The 20,347-nt window shown below is 48.4% G+C and overlaps 1 protein-coding gene across 2 annotated transcripts; it reads right to left on the bottom strand.

The window, feature by feature from the left end:
• Positions 1-5,086: 5,086 nt before the first annotated feature.
• Positions 5,087-18,335, bottom strand: LOC119974913 (UDP-glucuronosyltransferase 2A1-like). 2 transcript variants are annotated; one of them, XM_038814255.1, is made up of 2 exons: positions 18,291-18,335; positions 5,087-7,057 (listed from the first exon to the last, which is right to left on the bottom strand). In XM_038814255.1, exon 2 carries the CDS (start codon positions 7,030-7,032, stop codon positions 5,419-5,421), a length of 1,614 nt encoding a protein of 537 aa, XP_038670183.1. In that variant the 5' UTR covers positions 7,033-7,057; positions 18,291-18,335; the 3' UTR covers positions 5,087-5,418. The 2 variants fall into 2 exon arrangements, with proteins under 2 accessions (XP_038670183.1, XP_038670184.1); XM_038814256.1 differs by lacking the exon at positions 18,291-18,335 and adding an exon at positions 13,019-13,030.
• Between the last annotated feature and the right edge of the window lie 2,012 nt (positions 18,336-20,347).

Consider the following 20,347-nt stretch of genomic DNA (forward strand, 5'->3'; position numbering starts at 1 on the left):
CTGGCCAGCAATAGAGAAGCACCACATGCATAAATTTGGTTTACGTGAACCGTCTTTTAATAGCTGGTCTAAATTACACAATCAACACTCATAGAACATAGAATATTACAGCGCAGTACGGGCCCTTCGGCCCTCGATGTTGCGCCGACCCGTGAAACCATCTGAAGCCTATCTGACCTACACTATTCCATTTTCATCCATATGTCTATCCAGTGACCACTTAAATGCCCTTAAATTTGGCGAGTCTACTACTGTTGCAGGCAGGGCGTTCCACACCCCTACTACTCTCTGAGTAAAGAAACTGCCTCTGATATCTGTCCTATATCTACCACACCTCAATTCAAAGCTATGTCCGCTCATGTTGGTCTTCACCATCCAAGGAAAAAGACTCTCACTGTCCACCCTATCTAACCCTCTGGCTATCTTATATGTCTCTATTAAGTCACCTCTCAGCCTTCTCCTCTCTAATGAAAACAACCTCAAGTCCCTGAGCCTTTCCTCGTAAGACCTTCCCTCCATACCAGGCAACATCCTAGTAAATCTCCTCTGAACCCTTTCCAAAGCTTCCACATCCTTCCTATAATGTGGTGACCAGAACTGCACGCAGTACTCCAGGTGCGGCCGCACCAGAGTTTTGTACAGCTGCAGCATGACCTCGTGGCTCCGAAACTCAATCCCCCTACTGATAAAGGCTAGCACACCATATGCCTTCTTCACATCCCTATTAACCTGGGTGGCAACTTTCAGGGATTTATGTACCTGGATGCCGAGATCTCTCTGTTCATCTACACTACCAAGAATCTTGCCATTAGCCCAGTACTCTGCATTCCTGTTACCCCTTCCAAAGTGAACCACCTCACACTTTTCCGCATTAAACTCCATCTCCCACCTCTCAGCCCAGCTCTGCAGCTTACCTATGTCCCTCTGTAACCTATAACATCCTTCAGCACTATCCACAACTCCACCGAACTTCGTGTCATCTGCAAATTTACTAACCCATCCTTCTACACCCTCTTCCAGGTCATTTATAAAAATGACAAACAGCAGTGGCCCCTAAATAGATCCTTGTGGTACACCACTAGTAACTGAACTCCAGGATGAACATTTTCCATCAACCACCACCCTCTGTCTTCTTTCAGCTAGCCAATTACTGATCCAAACCGCTAAATCACCTTCAATCCCATACTTCCGTATTTTCTGCAGTAGCCTACCGTGGGGAACCTTATCAAATGCCTTACTGAAATCCATATACACCACATCAACCGCTTTACCCTCATCCACCTGTTTGGTCACCTTCTCAAAAAACTCAATAAGGTTTGTGAGGCATGACCTACCCTTCACAAAACCGTGTTGAGTATCGCTAATCAACTTGTTCTTTTCAAGATGATTATAAACCCTATCTCTTATAACCTTTTCCAACATTTTACCCACAACCGAAGTAAGGCTCACAGGTCTATAATTACCAGGGTTGTCTCTACTCCCCTCTTGAACAAGGGGACAACATTTGCTATCCTCCAGTCTTCCGGCACTATTCCTGTCGACAAAGACGACATAAAGATCAAGGACAAAGGCTCCGCAATCTCCTCCCTGGCTTCCCAGAGAATCCTAGGATAAATCCCATCTGGCCCAGGAGACTTATCTAGTTTTACACTTTCCAAAATTGCTAACACCTCTTCCTTGTGAACCTCAATCCCATCTAGCCTGGTCGACTGTACCTGAGTATTCTCCTCGACAACATTGTCTTTTTCCAGTGTAAACACTGACGAAAAATATCCATTTAACGCTTCCCCTATCTCCTCTGATTCCACACACAACTTTCCACTACTATCCTTGATTGGCCCTTAACTTACTCTAGTCAATCTTTTGTTCCTGATACACCTATAGAAAGCCTTAGGGTTTTCCTTGATCCTATCCGCCAACGACTTTTTGTGTCCTCTCCTCGCTCTTCTTAACTCTCCTTTTAGGTCCCTCCTGGCTAACTTGTAACTCTCAAGTGCCCTAACTGTGCCTTCATGTCTCATCCTAACATAAGCCTTCTTCTTCCTCTTGACAAGTGCTTCAACTTCCTTAGTAAACCATGGTTCCCTTGCTCGACAACTTCCTCCCTGCCTGACAGGTACATACTTATCAAGGACACGCGGTAGCTGTTCCTTGAAAAAGCTACAATTTTGATTGTACCCATCCCCTGCAGTTTCCTTCCCCATCCTATATATCCTAAATCTTGCCGAATAACATCATAATTGCCTTTCCCCCAGCTATAATTCTTGCCTTGCGGTATATTCCTATCCCTGCCCATCGCTAAAGTAAACATAGCCGAATTGTGATCACTATCACCAAAGTGCTTACCTACATCTAAATCTAACACCTGGCCAGGTTCATTACCCAGTACCAATCCAATGTGGCATCGCCCCTTGTTGGCCTGTCTACATACTGTGTCAGAAAACCCTCCTGCACACACTGCTCAAAAACTAACCCATCTATAGTACTCAAACTATAGTATTTCCAGTCAATATTTGGAAAGTTAAAGTCCCTCATAACAACTACCCTGTTAACTCTCGCTCCTGTCGAGAATCATCTTTGCAATCCTTTCCTCTACATCTCTGGAACTATTCGGAGGTCTATAGACAACTCCCAACAGGGTGACCTCTCCTCTCCTGTTCCTAACCTCGGCCCATACTACGTCAGTAGACGAGTCCTCAAACGTCCTTTCTACCGCCGTAATACTTTCCTTGATTAACAATGCCACACACCCCCCTCTTTTACCATCTTCTCTGTTCTTACAGAAACATCTAAATCCTGGAACCTGCAACAACCATTCCTGTCCCTGCTCTACTCATGTCTCCGAAATCGCCACACCATCGAGATCCCAGGTACCAACCCATGCTGCAAGCTCACCCACCTTATTCCGGATGCTCCTGGCATTGAAGTAGACACACTTCAAACCAGCATCTTGCTTGCCGGTGCCCTCTTTCGAACTTTTAACCCTATCCCTGACCTCACTACTCTCAACATCCTGTACACTAGGACTACAATTTAGGTTCCCATCCCCCTGCTGAATTAGTTTAAACCCCCCCCCCCCCCCCGAAGAGCACTAGCAAATCTCCCCCCCAGGATATTGGTACCCCTCTGGTTCAGGTGAAGACCATCCTGTTTGAAGAGGTCCCACCTACCCCAGAATGAGCCCCAATTATCTAGGAAACCAAAACCCTCCCTCCTGCACCATCCCTGTAGCCACATGTTCAACTCCTCTCTCTCCTTATTTCTCACTTCGCTAGCACGTGGCACGGGTAACAACCCAGAGATAACAACTCTGTTTGTTCTAGCTCTCAGCTTCCACCCTAGCTCCCTGAATTTCTGTCTCAAATCCCCATCTCTCTTCCTACCTATGTCGTTGGTACCTATGTGGACCACGACTTGGAGCTGCTCCCCCTCCCCCTTAAGGATCCCAAAAACACGATCAGAGACATCACGAACCCTGGCACCTGGGAGGCAACACACCAACCGTGAGTCTCTTTCGTTCCCACAGAACCTCCTGTCTGTTCCTCTAACTATGGAGTCCCCAATGACAAGTGTCAATTATAAGAATTGTGTGGATATATGTATGAAAGAGTTAAGAAGGCAGACAGATTGCACAGAAACATTTCTTTATTAATGCTTGGCATTACATAACACCATTTGAAAATCAGATACCACATGTTCCCTGTTCTTATTCAAGAAATATGACCCTCCATGAGACAACACCGAGTGTTTCTGGACCTGACCAACAATGAAAAAATCGATGATAAGCGTGGAAGATCCTTTGTCTTCACAGCACTGTTTTAGAACAACACACAATTCTTATAATTGAAACTTTATTTGCTCAAAGACTCCAGCAGTATTCGCCCTGTTTCACCCAACATTTGTTTACATTTTGAGACTCAGGACGGAATCTTACTAGAATTTGCCACGCAGACCAATTGAGCGTTGGAATCTTGAGCCTCTGAGAGAAAAGGAAATGAGTGGGTGTGGATTACGGCATCAGGGGAGGGAAGAGCCTCGTACGCCGATCAGCGCTGCAGCCCTTCAGCAGAGGAGCAGGGGACTGTCCCCCACACCGGAAAATGCTTGCCGGCATACTAACCCCCCCCCCCCCCCCCACCCCCACCCGGACCCCCACCCACCTGGGAAAATCCTCACAGGCATTACAACCCTCCACTAATGCCGCACAAGGCACAGTCGGCACTCCTTCTCCCCTCTGCCCATCAGACATTGACAGAACACCCCCTCCGATCCATGGGCATGGGGGCGACATTATTTGGGGCTCGGGGCACTGCGGTCCGAGCCGGCCGAAAGAAGGGACTATTTTGTGGGTCATGTTCCGCGAGCGGCCGCCACCGTCCGCATGCGCGGCCGCGGACCTGGCAATTCTCCGGGGACTATCAGCAGCTAGAGCCGGGTGCTCTACGCTGCTGTCCTCCTAGTCCCCAGCAAAACGGGGAATCGGGGGGCCGTTTTGCGCCAGTTTTTCTGGTGCAAAACGCCACCATTCCTACGCCGGCGCGGGTACATAGCCCCAGAATTGGAGAGTCCAGCTCGCGGTCTCTCCCATGTGAATCACATTTCCTGATTCCGGCGAGACTTTCCACCGCCGATCCTGTGGACGGTAAGTGTGGGCTCAAGGTCGTGCCTGTGATATTGTGGCACTACCTGAACTTCACAGCAGTGTGACTGAGGCCAGCTCTTTGTGCCTATTTTGCGATAGAGCTCAATGTCGCTCAGCAAAGAGAAACTTCCCTGCACATTGCCAGGACGTGGCTGACACAAATGGAAGGGGAAATCAAGGCATCGAACGTGCTGCGAAACACAGGGAGAGCTGTGCTGGAGAACTTCAGCTATAAAAGAATGGATGCAATGATTGGGGTAAAATGGCCTTTCTTGCCAGTGAATCTCCAGATGTCTCACATTCATATTTTATGTTCTCGACCACATGCCAACGAATAGGATGATTAGTTTTGAATAATGCTTGAAAAGCACTTCTTGTTTGTGGGATGTGGCGGGTGTTATCTCTTTCCCTTTTTTTGTTTGGGTGTTTTTTTTCTCTCTTTTGTTTGCAGTTGCTTTTGAAGTTGGGTGGGTGTTCTTCTTGGGTTTTTACCACGGTTGTTTTGTTAATATTGTTTTGTTGTTTATATTTTGTGAAAATTTTAATAAAAATTATTTAAAAAAAAAGAAAAGCACTTCTTTACTATCGAATTTGACACAAGAAGAGCATTTCCCTGTTAGTATCTACTATTATTTGACACGCCATTCCTGTGATTCTTCCATGAAAGCCGTCATTACAAAGTCATGACATTCAGACAGGAATATATTAAATACTGGACTAAAAATATCTATTCTTAAATTGAAATGCTTCAAAGCTCCAATTCAAAAGCAAATATCTTACTGAATTTTTTGCTTTTTTTTCCAAGTGATGTTACAAAGTTTTTTCAACAGTAGAACTGTCAGCACTGTAACCATTAGTAACACAGATAACAGGAGGATCATCACATCTACACAATAGTAAACATACCAGGGGAGTCGGTAAGATTCTGAGCGTAAATGTGCTGCACCTTTGTGTCGAGCAACATACTCAATCCAGAAAATGGCTCTCTCCATTGGAGACTCTGGTTGATCCCTGTGGAGAGCAGAGAGTTTCTGCATGTTATCCCGATAGAACGTATTATTTATGACTTCGTTGAGTGCCTGCAATAAATCTGTTGACTGCATGGCTGCCACATTAATCACTTTTGCTGACCCTCGGGCTTCAAGTCTGAGTAAATTGTCAAACTGATCAAAAAGCAGAGGGATGCCAACTACTGGCACCCCATGATAGATGGCTTCATAAACTCCATTGGTGCCACCATGGGAAACAAAGGCTCGTGTCTTGGGGTGCCCTAGAAGGTCATTCTGAGGGATCCATTTTGCCAGTAGCGTATTATTTCCTATGTTGGGAGGGATCTTTCCATCGTGTCTCCAAATAACTTTCTGAGGTACTTGAGCAAATGCCTCTGCTATTTTCATTGTAATTTGCAATGGCAAAGAGCTGACAATGGTCCCCAGAGACATTACAATAATCCCATGTTCCCCTGAGGATTGGACAAACTCTTCAAACTCTGGTGCGAGAGGTTTGGATGGTTTACACTGGAATCCCCCAATGTAAACAATGTTTGGCATGGTGGGTCTCGGGAATTCAAATATGAAATCTGCTCTCATCAGCCACACATCCGCACTTTGGAGAAGTGTCTTGGCATCTGTGTCTGGGCCCAGATAGCGATGGCAGAGTTCATTGTATATCGGGTAGGTGAAAAATTCTGAAATGTATAGTAGAAAAATACGATGGAGTACATTTTGTGTTCGTTGTAGAAAGCTCATTTTATCTGTCAGTCTTGAGCCGGTGATTGGGACATAGGACAATGGCGATGGGGCAGATAGTAAATGAGCTTCTCCACCACTGTGCAAACGAACATTATTAACTACTGGGAGTTTTAAATAATACCCAAGCATTGCACCTGTAGTGAAAAATGGATCGGTCAGTATTAAATCAAAATTTGCATTTTCAAATTGCTTTAACAAAGTTTTGTTTTCAAAAATCGCAATATTAATTTCTCGTCCCCAAGAATGAGAGCTGTGCATAAAAGCTGCCATTTCATATTGAAACTTCATGATGGTCCATGGTGTTGTGTCTTTCTGGAAGACTCCGAGTGCCTTGTCTACAAAATGCTGTATAAATTCTTCATTTGAATTTTTCCCAAGGACTTCTTGCATTTCAACCACAATGGACTGATAGAGATCAGGACTCTCTTTGATGTACCAAGATGTTGAGAAAAAAAGCACAGTGATGTCATGTCCACGAAGTCTCAGTTCTTCTATTAAAATTCTCATATTGATCCAGTGGCTACCCTCGATAGGCACAACCAAAATATTAGCCCCTTGGGTAATGGGACAAGACAGGGTGATGATGATACCAAGGGAGAATGCAACCTGGAACTGACATTTCCATCCAAAACACTTCATTCTGAGAGTAAATGGTATTGAGACTCTGTTGGAGAATTTGAGAGAAATAGAGCATAATTATGGTAAACTAACATGTAAAAAAAGGAGCAGGCATAACCCATTGAGTTCCACCTGCTCAAACCTGCAACTAGGTGGCTGCAATACCTCAACTCTCCCAGCATATATCCCCGGATTTCATAAGTGCCCAAACATCTATTAATCCCATTTTTTTTCCAATGAAGGGGCAATTTGGCGAGGCAAATCCACCTACCCTGCACATCTGTGGGTTGTGGGGGTGAGACCCCACTGTCACAGGAAGAATGTGCAAACTCCACATGGACAGTGACCCGGCAACCGGAGTTCTTGGCACTGTGAGGCAGCAGTGCTAACCACTGCGCCAATGTACCACCCCATTGATCCCCATCTTGAATGTACTCAATGACTGAGCATCACAGTTTTCTGGGATAGAGACTTCTAAAGATCCTCTATGCTGTATGAAGAAATTTGTCCTGATCTCAGTAATGTGTGAGTTGCCCCTTATTTGATACAGTGACTCTTCATTGCATGCTCGCTAAGGTGAGAATATTTGTCCTTAAGTGGGGATTGTCATATGAGAGTACCGTTAAGAAATGGATGTTTATCAGTGATGTCAGCGTGTGGGTGGAGCTGGGCTGTCTGCTTTACTTTCGTTTAAGGCTGTTTGCTACAGGGTGTGACTAGTTTCATTTTAAGAGCTGGATAGCAGCAGGCAAAGCAAGGAGCTGTATGAGGATCGCTCTCTGCAAACTAAAGACTGTCTCCAAATCAATTGGTTTATTTCAAAGTGCTGACTGCTCTCACTAGTGAATTTAAACCTGATCTCTGTGTTAAAAAGGGTCTTTTGACTTCTGGGTGTTGTTTGGGATTTTATTCAGGTTATCTGTAGAATATTGTATCTTCGGGGATTTATTGGTTTTGATAGTTGTTAAGATGTTTACAAAGTGTTTATAAAGTGTTGACTGGTTTCATAAATACACATTGTTTTAATTTAAAAGTACTGGGGATCTCTGATGCGCCACACCTGTAAGGTAGGCCCGCGTGCTCCCCATAACAATAATCTATTAAAAGTCGTGGGTCAGGTGAACTCCATGATACACTTTGGGGTTCTCTAAACCCTGGCCCATAACAGGAGATCAAAACAGTCTGACGTTGTGGTCTTTCCAAAGTCCAAAGTATTTGCAGGAATACTCTCTTGCTCTTGTACTTCAACCCCCTTGCCACAAAGTCCTAACGTATTATTTGTCTTCTTAAAAACTTTGTTCATCTGCATGTTAATTTTTTTTCATGATTTGTGTTTACCATTAGCCAAATCCCTGTGAAGCCCAATATTTGCTGGTCTCCTGTTTTAAAACAGATTCTGTTTTTCTGTGCTCCCTACCAAAGTGGATAACCTCACCCATCCCCATGTGTAGTCCAGATACAATTATGCATTTAGAGACCATTGCTTTGTCAGCTGCAGTCCTCGGCCAGTATAGGGTGTTTCCCTGCTTTTGTCTTTTGCCGTAGTCCACACTGCGTTACCATGGTCCCATAACCATCGAAAGTACAGAACACTTGACGGAGTCGCCTTCCATGCTACTCTGAACTTTGTTCAGCCTTTCTGACATCTGTCCCTCCATTGTGAGGTAGAGGTTAACACGCGGATTGGATGAGATGTCGATCCAGAGAGCACCTCCAATCAGAGATCTGCCTCCTTTTCACTAATGATACATTAAGGAGGACGCGTCTGGTGAACAAAATGAAAGACCCTTCGCCATCCTTGAAACCCCCATTCGGAAGGAAAGTGGACCAGAGTTGGTCAGGTCTGGTGCAGGAAGGAATAATTAAGAAAGGGAACAAAAGAATGGAAAAAAAGGGCAGCATGGTAGCACAGTGGTTAGCACTGTTGCTTCACAGCTCCAGGATCCCAGGTTCGATTCCCGGCTTGGGTCACTGTCTGTGCGGAGTCTGCACATTCTCCCTGTGTCTGCGTGGGTTTCCTCCGGGTGCTCCGGTTTCCTCCCACAAGTCGCGAAAGACGTGCTATTTAGGTAATTTAGACATTCTGAATTCTCCCTCCGTGTGCCCGAACAGGCGTCGGAATATGGCGACTAGGGGCTTTTCGCAGTAAGTTCATTGCAGTTTTAATGTAAGCCGACGTGTGACAATAAAGATTATTATTATTATAAAGAGGATCATAACTATAGGAAAAATGTCAAATTCAAGGTACGACCACCTGAACCTTTCTTCATGATTCACAATCTGTGACTCCACGTGTGTAATCGTTTACTTTCTGGGCATTTGTTTAACAATCATAAAAAATGATCACATTGTTAAAAGTGTACACATCACATAAATATCTGTGGCAAATTTAATCGGCAATATTCCCGTAACTTGCTCAAAGTGACATTCTCTGTCCGATTCCATTCGGGATGAATTTACCCTCGCAGTAATTCCAAATCCTTCTGTTTCGCCCAACCTCCCTCACTCAGACTGGGTCAGACAGGAATAGCGAAGCACACTTCCAGCTGCATCGGCCTGGAGCAGGTAGCTTTCCAGGACAAGTACTTCAGGCATTCGGGAGCAGACGGACAGGGGGGCAGTGGGGAACAGACCAGAAAGGGGGGAGAGACCGGGAGGAGGAGCGAGATAGGATCGGAAGGGGGGGTGGGACCAGGGTGGGAGAGGCGGGGCAGGGTGGACCAGAGGTGAGGGAGTGGGGCGGGTAGACCAGAGCTAAGGAGTTCGGATGGATGAGAGGGGTGGCTAGGGGAGAGGGGGGCAGACAAACGGGGGGGCAGACCAGACTGAGTGGGGGTGTTTGAGAGTGGTGGGAAGGGGGTCAGGTCAGATCGGGCAGGTAGAGTCGGAGCTGGAGGGGGTCAGACTGGTGGATGGGTCGGACCAGGGAAGGTGGGTGGTAGATTAGGGCCTGCGTGGGTTGGATCAGGTGGGGGAGTCGGGCCAGTTGGACCGGATCTGGGGAGTCTGGTCGAGCCGGCAGGGGGATGGCTGGTGGAATCGGGCCAGGTTAGCTGGTGGGCGGGGGATTGGGTCAGGCTGGTCGTGGTCATGGTCAGGCTTGCGGGGGGGGGGAGGGGTTTCAAGCTTTGGGGGTTGGCTCATGTCAGGTTGGGGATGGTGTGGTGGGTCCCCTGGGGGGGGGGGGGCTGTGTGTGTGCAGGGTGTCCCATGTGAGGTTGGGACTGGATCGACTCTCCAGCACGTCATCGGGATACCCCCTATATCATCTTTATTGTCACAAGTAGGCTTAAATTAACACTGGAATGAAGTTACTGTGAAAATATCCTCGTCGCCACGCGAAGGCGCCTGTTCAGGTACACTGAGGGAGAATTCAGAATGTCCAAATGACTTAGCAGCACGTCTTTTGGGGCTTGGGGGAGGAAACGGGAGCTCCCAGAAGAAACCCACTCAGGCACAGGGAGAACGTGCAGACTCCGCATAGACAACAAGTCAATCTGGGAATTGAAACTGGGACCCTGGCACTGGGAAGTAACAGTGCCAACCGCTGTGCTACCGTGCCATCTGTTATTCACATATTTATTCACATTATTTTCCATCTGTCATATTGTCCACTCAATTAACCCGTCAAAATCCCTTTGAAGCCTCCTTGTATTCTCCACACAACTCACATTACCACCTAGTTTTGTGTCATTGGAATATTTGGACCCCGTATCCAAATCATTTATAGAGACTGTCAACAGCAGTGGCCCAAAGCATGACCTGGTACCCCAATAGTCACAGCCTGCCTGAGAATGACCCATATTCTCTGCTCTCTGTCTGATATCCAATTCTCAATGCATGCTACTGTAATATCCCAAATTCTCCCAGAAATCGTAAGGCTGGCGTCAAAACCGGGCGGGTTTGACGCCAGCCTCCCCCTCCCCGACCGGGAACCGATTCTGGTCCCCGGTCGGGGCTAGTATGCCGCGGCCGTGAACTCCGGCATCGCGGGCTTAACGAACTTCGTTAAGCCCGCTTGCCAGAGTTTGCGCCGGCTGACGCGTCACATGACGTCAGCCGCGCATGCGCGGATTGGAAGACTTCAACCCCCGCATGCGCGGATGACGTCATCGCACATTTGCACGAAACCCGCGCATGCGCGGGCCGGGATGCCCCTCAGCCGCCCCGCGAAGTGATACAGCGGGGCGGCGGAAGGACAAAGAGTGCGCGGGAATCGGACCCGCTGCCCGCGATCGGTGCCCACCGATTGCGGGCCCATGGCACCCTTGGCACGGCCGTGGTACTGCCGTGCCAATCGGTGCCATGGTTTTCAAAATCGGGACTTTACGGCCGTTTTTACGAACGGCCAGACCAGGTGTGTTTGCCGTTCGTAAAAACAGCCATAAAGGGCTTGGACTTCGGCCCATCGGCCAGCTGAGAATCGCTGCTGGCCGTAAAAAAAACGGCGGCAGCGATTCGTGTCGGGAGTCGGGCGTGGGGGGGGGGGGGAGAATAGCGGGAGGGCGTCAGACTAGCGTGGCCGTAAAAATTTACGAACCCCGCTATTCTCCGCACCGTCGTGAGTGCGGAGAATTGCGCCTTGTACTGTAATTTTGTTTACTCACCTACTGGGTTATCGAGGGTGAGATGCCTCTGTGGTGAGTTGGTAAGTAAAAGGCAAGAATGAAATAACGGGGGGAGAGATTAGGAGAGGTGTTCACTTTGTTCCCACCGAGCTATAATTTTAACACCAGTGGTTTTGGTAACATCTGAGGATCCCATTAGACTCCAGTGGAGGTCATTCCGGGTAAAAGGACAGATATAAGGATCGGATGGAATTTGTGCCCATTCCCCACTGTGGGGCGGAAGGCCCCCTCGGCCCTCATTAATGTCCCTTGTGGCGTTTATTACAGCGGGGCTGTGCAGTGTTAAGTCGGTCAGCTGCTCGAACCCTCCCCCGATATTATTCAACCCAGTTTCTCTGTCCACTTTCTGGTTCTCCTTAATGTCTTTAAACACCTCCATAAAATATTTCTTCAAACATCTAAATTCCTGGGAATACAATATTAGCTTGTGTAATAAAAGCAGAAAGTTGTGGAAAACCACAGCAGGTTTGGCAACATTGTTAAAGAAAGAAGCAACATTTCAGCTCCAACTTGATTCTTCTTTCAAACCCATATCAGACTTGAAACATTCACTGTTTCTCTCTCCAGCGATGCTGCCACAGGTTTTCCAGGGCTTTTTGTTTTTATTTCCGCATTCCAGCATCTCGAGGTTTTTACCATTTAGAAAGTGCTCCGATCTACCCTGTCTCGATGCAAAGTGAATGGCCTCACACTTGCCGACATTGAAATCCGTCTGCCACAGTTTAATGTATGCACATATCTATGTCATTTTTTATTTCCATTTACACTTTTGCAATGCCATCTATTTTTGTGCCATCAGCAAATTTTGACATCTCTTCCTCTCCCTGCCATTTCAGTCATTAAGAAATAACAGCAAAAGCCCTGATTCTTGTTGCTGCTGGTTACATCCTGCTAATTAGATACCTCTTCCTTTTCACTGCTATGTATCTGTTGCTACTCAGCCAACTTCTGAAAAAAGTCAATAATTTGCTTTCAATTGCATGAGTTGTAAACATAGGCGGCACAGTAGCACTGTGGGTAGCACAGTTGCTTCACAGCGCCAGGGTCCAAGGTTTGATTATCGGCTTGGGTCACTGTGTATGTGGAGTGTGGTGAATGTGATTCACACTATATATAGTTGCAAATATCACTCCATGTATATATGTTCGTTATCTACCCGTTGTAAGATCAATGCTGTTTATAGTTGCCAATATAACTCCGTGTATATATGTTCACTATCCACCATTGTAAGTGCAGTTGCACTATCCGACCACCAGGGGGAGTCTCTCTGGGAGTACGCGAGGGTTTGTACTGGGCTCCTCCCTTGGCTCTGCCCAGGACTCCTCCCCCTGGGACCGATGTATAAAGATCAGTGCCTTAGAGCCAGCCTGCCAGTTCACCTGAAGTTCAACGACGAATAGGCTGGCTCTGTTGTAAGTGTATTAAAGCCTCTGTTCAGGTCCAACTACGTGTTCGCTGGATTGATGGTTCCATCAATTTAATACACTTAAGAAGCTGCCGAAGTAAAGCATGGAATCCGCTCTAAAACCAGGATGTCTAGAACTCGATCCGCAGGATGCAGAGACGAAATAAACCTTCTGCCACTGGCTAAAATGTTTTAAGGCCTACCTGGCCGAAATCAGCCCCGCTGAAACTACGGAGGAACAAAAGCTCAGCCTACTGCATGCGAGGGTAAGCCACAGAATTTCTACACAACTAAATCCAGCCGGTTCCTACACCGCATCGCTGGCGATTTTGGACAAAATGTATATTAGGCCCATGAACGAGGTCTTTGCCCGCCATGTGTTCATGACTCGCCGACAACGGTCTACTGAAACTTTAGCTGAATTTGCACGCGAGTTGAGCAATCTCTCAAATGACTGCAATTACCAGGCCGTAACCGCGGTCGAACATAGGGAGCTTGCTGTGCGGGATGGTTTTGTAGCGGGCCTTCGATCTAGCTATGTACGCCAGAGACTATTAGAAAATGGGGCCCAGGGCGTAGAGACTACCGTAGAGGATGCTATCACAATGGAAGTTTCCTTCCGCAGCCTCAACTCGTTTCCCGCGGACCCCGCTAACCCCGCATGGGCCCCCGACCTGAGGACCCCCCCCAAGCCTGTGCCGCAAGGCCTCCCAGCTATCGCGCTGCCACAGCCAGTCTCCCTACTGTCCCAGTCAACAACTCAAGCTATCCAGCTGCTCCAGCTAATTACTCAGCTCCCCCAGCCAGCTACTCAGCTCGCCAAACCAGTTATTCAACTGCTCCAGCCTGCCACTTCTGTGGACAAAGCCAGCACCCGCGGCAGCACTGCTCAGCCCGATCCGTGACCTGCAGCAGCTGCGGGAAGAAAGGCCACTATGCTAAAGTGTTCCTCGGCAGAAGGGCCCCAGCCCTCAACACCCCAACAGTCCAAAAACATCGCCCCCAGCACCAGCAGGCCCGCGGGGCCCGAAAAGGTGCGGCCTACGCTCAGGCTCCGCCCCCTCACGCCACATGCGATCCATGGGGGCTGCCATCTTGGCAAACCTCCATCATGTGGCCGGCCACGTGCGATTCATGGGGGCCGCCATCTTGGACGCCATCTTCATCACCACCCTCCACGTGCAATCCACGGGCCCTAGCTGCATCCCCAGACTCAAACAGCTCATCGGAGGAGTACGACCTCCCCGGGCAGTCACCACATGGCCCACAACTCAGCGCAGTGTTACTGCATCAAGCACGCCAGAACGCAGCGGCATCTACTCGACAGGACGCCCGATCAGAAGAATTCGACTCCCCCGGGCACCCACCACGCGGCACGCAACTCAACGCGGTCACCCTCGAGCAATCTCGCCCCAAGCATCTGAGAAATCCGATGACGGAGGTCCAGATCAACTGGTACAACACGTCGTGCCTCTTCGACTCCGGGAGCACAGAGAGCTTCATACACCCAGAGCTGGGAAGATGCTGTTCCCTCCTTATTTATCCCGTCAACCAAACTATCGCCCTCGCTTCAGGCTCCCATTCCATCCAAATCCAAGGCCGCACTACAGCAACACTACCGATTCGAGGCGCTAGCTACTCCAAATTTAAACTGTATGTCTTGCCCGACCTCTGCGCGCCACTCCTCTTAGGCTTGGATTTCCAATGTAACCTCAAGAGTCTCACCCTCAGCTTCGGCGGGCCCCTGCCCCCACTCACTATCTGCAGCCTCTCTTCGCCAACCTCACCCCGGATTGCAAACCGGTAGCCACCCACAGCAGGCAGTACAGCCTGCAGGATAGGGTATTTATCAGAACGGAGGTCCGAAGGTGCTCAATAAGGCCAGTAACAGTCCCTGGAGAGCTCAGGTGGTGGTCGTCAAGACCGGTGAAAATTCCGCATGGTCATCGATTATAGCCAGACCATCAATCGCTTTACGCTCCTAGACGTGTATCCCCTCCCCAGAATTGCAGACATGGTCAATATCGGGTATTTTCCACGGTGGATCTGAAGTCTGCATACCACCAGCTCCCAATCCGCCCGGAGGACTGCCACTACACGGTGTTCGAGGCCGATGGCCGCCTCTTCCATTTCCTCCGGGTTCCCTTCGACGTCACTAATGGGGTTTTGGTGTTCCAACGAGCAATGGACCGAATGGTCGACCAGTACGGGCTGCGGGCCATGTTTCCGTATCTGGATAATGTTACCATCTGCTGCCATGACCAGCAGGACCACGACACCAACCTCCACCGTTTTCTCCAGACGGCCCAAAAATTAAACCTTACATATAACAAGGAGAAATGCGTGTTCTGCACAAACAGACTAGCCATCCTCGGCTACGTCGTGGAGAACGGAGTCCTGGGCCCAGACCCGGACCGCATGGGCCCCCTCTTAGAACTCCCCCTCCCCCATGGCCCTATGGCCCTCAAACGGTGCTTGGGGCTCTTTTTGTACTACGCCCACTGTGTCCCCCAATATGCGGACAAAGCCCGCCCACTCTTCAAGGCCACAATATTTCCCCTGTCTGCTGAGGCGCGCCAGGCCTTCAGCTGCATCAGGGACGACATCGCCAAAGCAGCCATGCGGGCGGTGGATGAATCCACTCCCTTTCAGGTTGAGAGCGACGTCTCAGAGGTAGCGCTAGCAGCCACTTTAAACCAAGCAGGGCGGCCCGTTGCATTTTTCTCCCGTACCCTATCCGCTTCAGAACTCCGACACTCCTCAGTCGAGAAGGAAGCACAAGCCATCGTGGAGGCTGTCCGACACTGGAGGCACTACCTTGCAGGTAGGAGGTTCACCCTCATTACCGACCAACGGTCGGTCGCCTTCATGTTCGACAACTCGCAAAGGGGCAAAATTAAAAATGACAACATTCTTCGGTGGAGGATTGAACTCTCTGCCTACAATTACGATATCAAATATCGACCGGGGAAGCTCAACGAGCCCTCGGATGCCCTATCCTGCGGGACATGCGCCAGCGCGCAAATCAGCCGCCTAAAAGCCATCCACGATGACCTCTGCCACCCAGGGGTCACCCGGCTCGCCCACTACATCAGAGCCCGTAACCTGCCTTTCTCCAACGAAGAGGTAAAAGCGGTCACCAGGGACTGCCCGATCTGTGCGGAGTGCAAACAGCACTTCTATAGACCAGACAAGGCCCACCTGGTCAAGGCTTCTAGGCCCTTTGAACGCCTTGCGATCGATTTCAAAGGGCCACTCCCATCCACTAACAAAAACATTTACTTCCTTAACATTATTGACGAGTTCTCCCGATTCCCTTTTGCCATCCCATGCCCCGATATGACCTCCCACAGTCATTAGGGCCCTGCATAGTGTCTTCACCCTGTTCGGTTTCCCCAGCTACGTGCTCAGCGACCGGGGTGCGTCCTTTATGTGTGACGAGCTGCGTCAGTACCTGCTCGACAAGGGCATCGCCTCGAGCAGGACTACCAGTTACAACCCCGGGGGAACGGACAGGTGGAGAGGGAGAACGCGACGGTCTGGAAGACCGTCCTACTGACCCTCAGGTCCAGGAAGCTCCAAGTTTCCCAATGGCAGGAAGTCCTCCCTGACGCGCTCCACGTAATTAGATACCTCCTGTGTACAGCTACCAACCAAACCCCCCACAAGCGGCTCTTCATTTTTTCCATGGGCACTACCACAGGGGTCTCACTTCCGGCGTGGCTGAGGATGCCAGGCCCGGTTCTCCTAAGGAAGCACGTCAGGGCGCACAAGACCGACCCCATTGTTGAAAAGGTGCGCCTGCTTCATTCCAACCCACAGTACGCATTTGTTGAGTTCCCAGACGGCTGTCAGGACACAGTATCTCTCCGGCACCTGGCACCCGCTGGATCCAGCCCCCCATCTACCCCCACTGAGGAACTCCTTTCCCCGTTCCCTATGCGGCCACACCCTTGCGCCCCCGATTCTACGAGCTCACCAAACAAGTCCCGAGCGCCAGCACCAGCCCGCCCCCCGCGCCCCCAGTTTCCATTCGACCAGGAGGTGTATGAGGCTCGGACAAGACTCACCCCGGAGCCACCAACCGTACCCCAGACCTCGACGCCCGCCCAGCCACAGCAAGAGGCTGCAACCCTGGTTCTCTGCAGATCAAAATGGACAATTCGTCCACCGGACAGACTGACTCTTTGAGCCATCACCCCAGCCGGACTTGATTTTTTTAACAGGGGGTGAATGTGGTGTGGTATATATAGTTGCCAATATCACTCCATGCATATATGTTCGTTATCTACCCGTTGTAAGATCAATGCTGTATATAGTTGCCAATATAACTCCATGTATATATGTTCACTATCCACCATTGTAAGTGCAGTTGCACTATCCGACCACCTGGGGGAGTCGCTCTGGGAGTACGCGAGAGTTTGTACTGGGCTCCTCCCTTGGCTCCACCCAAGACTCCTCCCCCTGGGACCGATGTATAAAGATCAGTGCCTTAGAGCCAGCCTGCCAGTTCACCTGAAGTTCAACGACGAATAGGCTGGCTCTGTTGTAAGTGTTTTAAAGCCTCTGTTCAGATCCAACTACATGTGTTCGCTGAATTGATGGTTCCATCATGGAGTTCTCCCTGTGTTGGTGTGGGTTTTGCGCGGGTGCTCTGGTTTCCTCTCACAAGTCCCGAAAGAAGAGCTGTAAGGTAATATGGACATTTTGAATTCTCCCTCTGTGTACACGAACAGGTGCCGGAGTGTGGCAACTTTGTTGCAGTAAGACTATTTATGACATTAATGTAAGATTACTTAATGACAATAAAGATTATTATTAACAATACAATCTTTTTTGAGCACCTTAAACAACATTCATTGACATTCCACTATCCACGATTTTCATTACCTCAACAAATCCAAGCAGCTTTGTCAGTGTGACTTTGTCTTTAGAAATCTATGCTGGTTCTCACGGATCAGCTGGAAGTTGGAAAGGCGTCTGTCACACTCTCTTTAATAAGGGACGTTAGTAATTGTCCTGTAAACTTCCCGAGTATACTTTTCTGGTTTCCCTCTCTCACCTTTCTTATGCCATTTCCAATCTAAAAGAACGGTTCCTGAAAAAAGAGAACTTTGGAAGGTTGTAGTTAGGACGTCTGCACACAGAAGTTAAAAACATAGGTGTAAATCACACCCCAGTCTGTGTATTCACTTAACTTGTAGCTTATAATTTTTCTTCTCAAGTGATTATAATCATCCACTTACTAATGAGGACCAACCAAATGCTGTAGCAAATCTTGTATTCTGCAGTCGGTGAGATATGAACAAATGTAAGAGTATTGTACTTTAATCCAACGAACAGTCCAAAGTCTAAGTCCGTTTCTGATTGTGTAACATTCTGTTTAATAATTGTGTAAGTTGTCAAGTGACCTGTTACTCATGTTTTGCGATGATGTTTCTTTTGGCATGGAAAACATATAATCCAAGTGGTCCTTTCCACCTGAGTCCTCACTGACTTGAGAATTAAACCATGGAATTTAATTTCCAGAATGGTCCATTTTCATTGGAAGTGCAATGCAGATTAACAGTGCAAGGGCAAAACTCTTTAATAATAATAATAATCTTCATTGTCATAAGCAGACTGACGTTAACACTGCAATGAAGTTACTGTGAAAAGCCCCCAGTCGCCACATTCCGGCGCCTGTTTGGGGTACACAGAGGGAGAATTCAGAATGTCCAATTCACCTAACCAGCTCGTCTTTCGGGACTTGTGGGAGGAAACCGGATCACCCGGAGGAAACCCACACAGACACTGGGAGAACATGCAGACTTTGCACAGACAGTGACCCAAGTGGGTATCGAACCCGGTCCCTGGTGCTGTGAAGCAGCAGTGCTAACCACTGTGTTACTGTGCATCGTTCCTTCACTGGCGTTGGGTCAAAATCCTGGAACTCCCTCCCTAAGAGCACTGTGGGTGTTCCTACAACAATGGATTGTAGCGGTTCAAGAAGGCAGCGCACCACCACCTTCTCAAGGGAATTAAGAATGGTCGATAAAACCACTCACATCCACTTCCCTTGAATGAATAAAAAGAATCCTAAATCATTTAGCCTTTCAAAACACTAATGTAAATATCCCTGAACAAATTATTTGAAATGTTTCAAGGTGGCTCCACTGCTGAGCCGTTCCATCTTTTCCTTTTTTTCTCCCAATTTCCTCCTGTCCATTTTTTAAATTCTCCTGGCTCTATCTAATTTCAATTTCAAGCTTCAAGCCACAAGTTCACCTGTGTTCAGTGTCCAGCCGTCAATCATGCTCCAGCCGCTAATCATACTTACGCTTTGTTTTAATTGGTGAGTTCATATTCCTGGACCTCTGCCGTTAAGCCCATGCTATTCCACTGCACGACTAAGATTGAGCTGTGGTGGCAACGCACTTCCACACGTTTTTGCCGAGTCTACTGCCAAAACCCCATCATTGCAGTTATCTGCTGAGCTATTTAGAATCTATATGAATGACTTAATATGAGGGAAGTGAGTACATTTCAGCCACATTAGCTGACAATACAAAGATAGGTCAGGAAGCAAGTTCCAACAGAACAAGAACAAAGAAAAAAGAAAATTACAGCATAGGAACAGGCCCATTGGCCCTCCCAGCCGGCGCCAATCCAGATCCTTTATCTAAACATGTCGCCTATTTTCCAAGGATCTACTTCCCTCTGTTCGCCGTCCGTTCATATATCTGTCTAGATGCATCTTAAATGATGCAATCGCGCCCGCCTCTACCACCTCCGCTGGCAAAGCGTTCCAGGCACCCACCACCCTCTGCGTAAAAAACATTCCACGCACATCTCCCTTCAACTTTCCCCCTCTCACCTTGAAATCGTGACCCCTTTTAATTGACAGCTCCACTCTTGGAAAAAGCTTGTTGCTGTCCACCTTGTCCATACCTCTCATAATTTTGTATACCTCAATCAGCTCCCCCCTCAACCTCCGTCTTTCCAACAAAAACAATCCTAATCTACTCAACCTTTCTTCATAGCTAGCACCCTCCATACCAGGCACCATCCTGGTGAACCTCCTCTGCACCCTCTCTAAAGCATCCACATCCGTCTGATAATGTGGCGACCAGAATTGCATGCAATATTCCAAATGTGGCCTAACCAAAGTCCTATACAACTGTAACATGACCTGCCGACTCTTGTACTCAATATCCTGTCCAATGAAGGCAAGCATGCTGTATGCCTTCTTGACCACTCTATCGACCTGCGTTGCCACCTTCAGGGTAAATGGACCTGAACTCCCAGATCTCTCTGTACATCA

This window comes from Scyliorhinus canicula, chromosome 12, assembly GCF_902713615.1.
Source record: "Scyliorhinus canicula chromosome 12, sScyCan1.1, whole genome shotgun sequence".
NCBI lineage: Eukaryota > Metazoa > Chordata > Chondrichthyes > Carcharhiniformes > Scyliorhinidae > Scyliorhinus > Scyliorhinus canicula.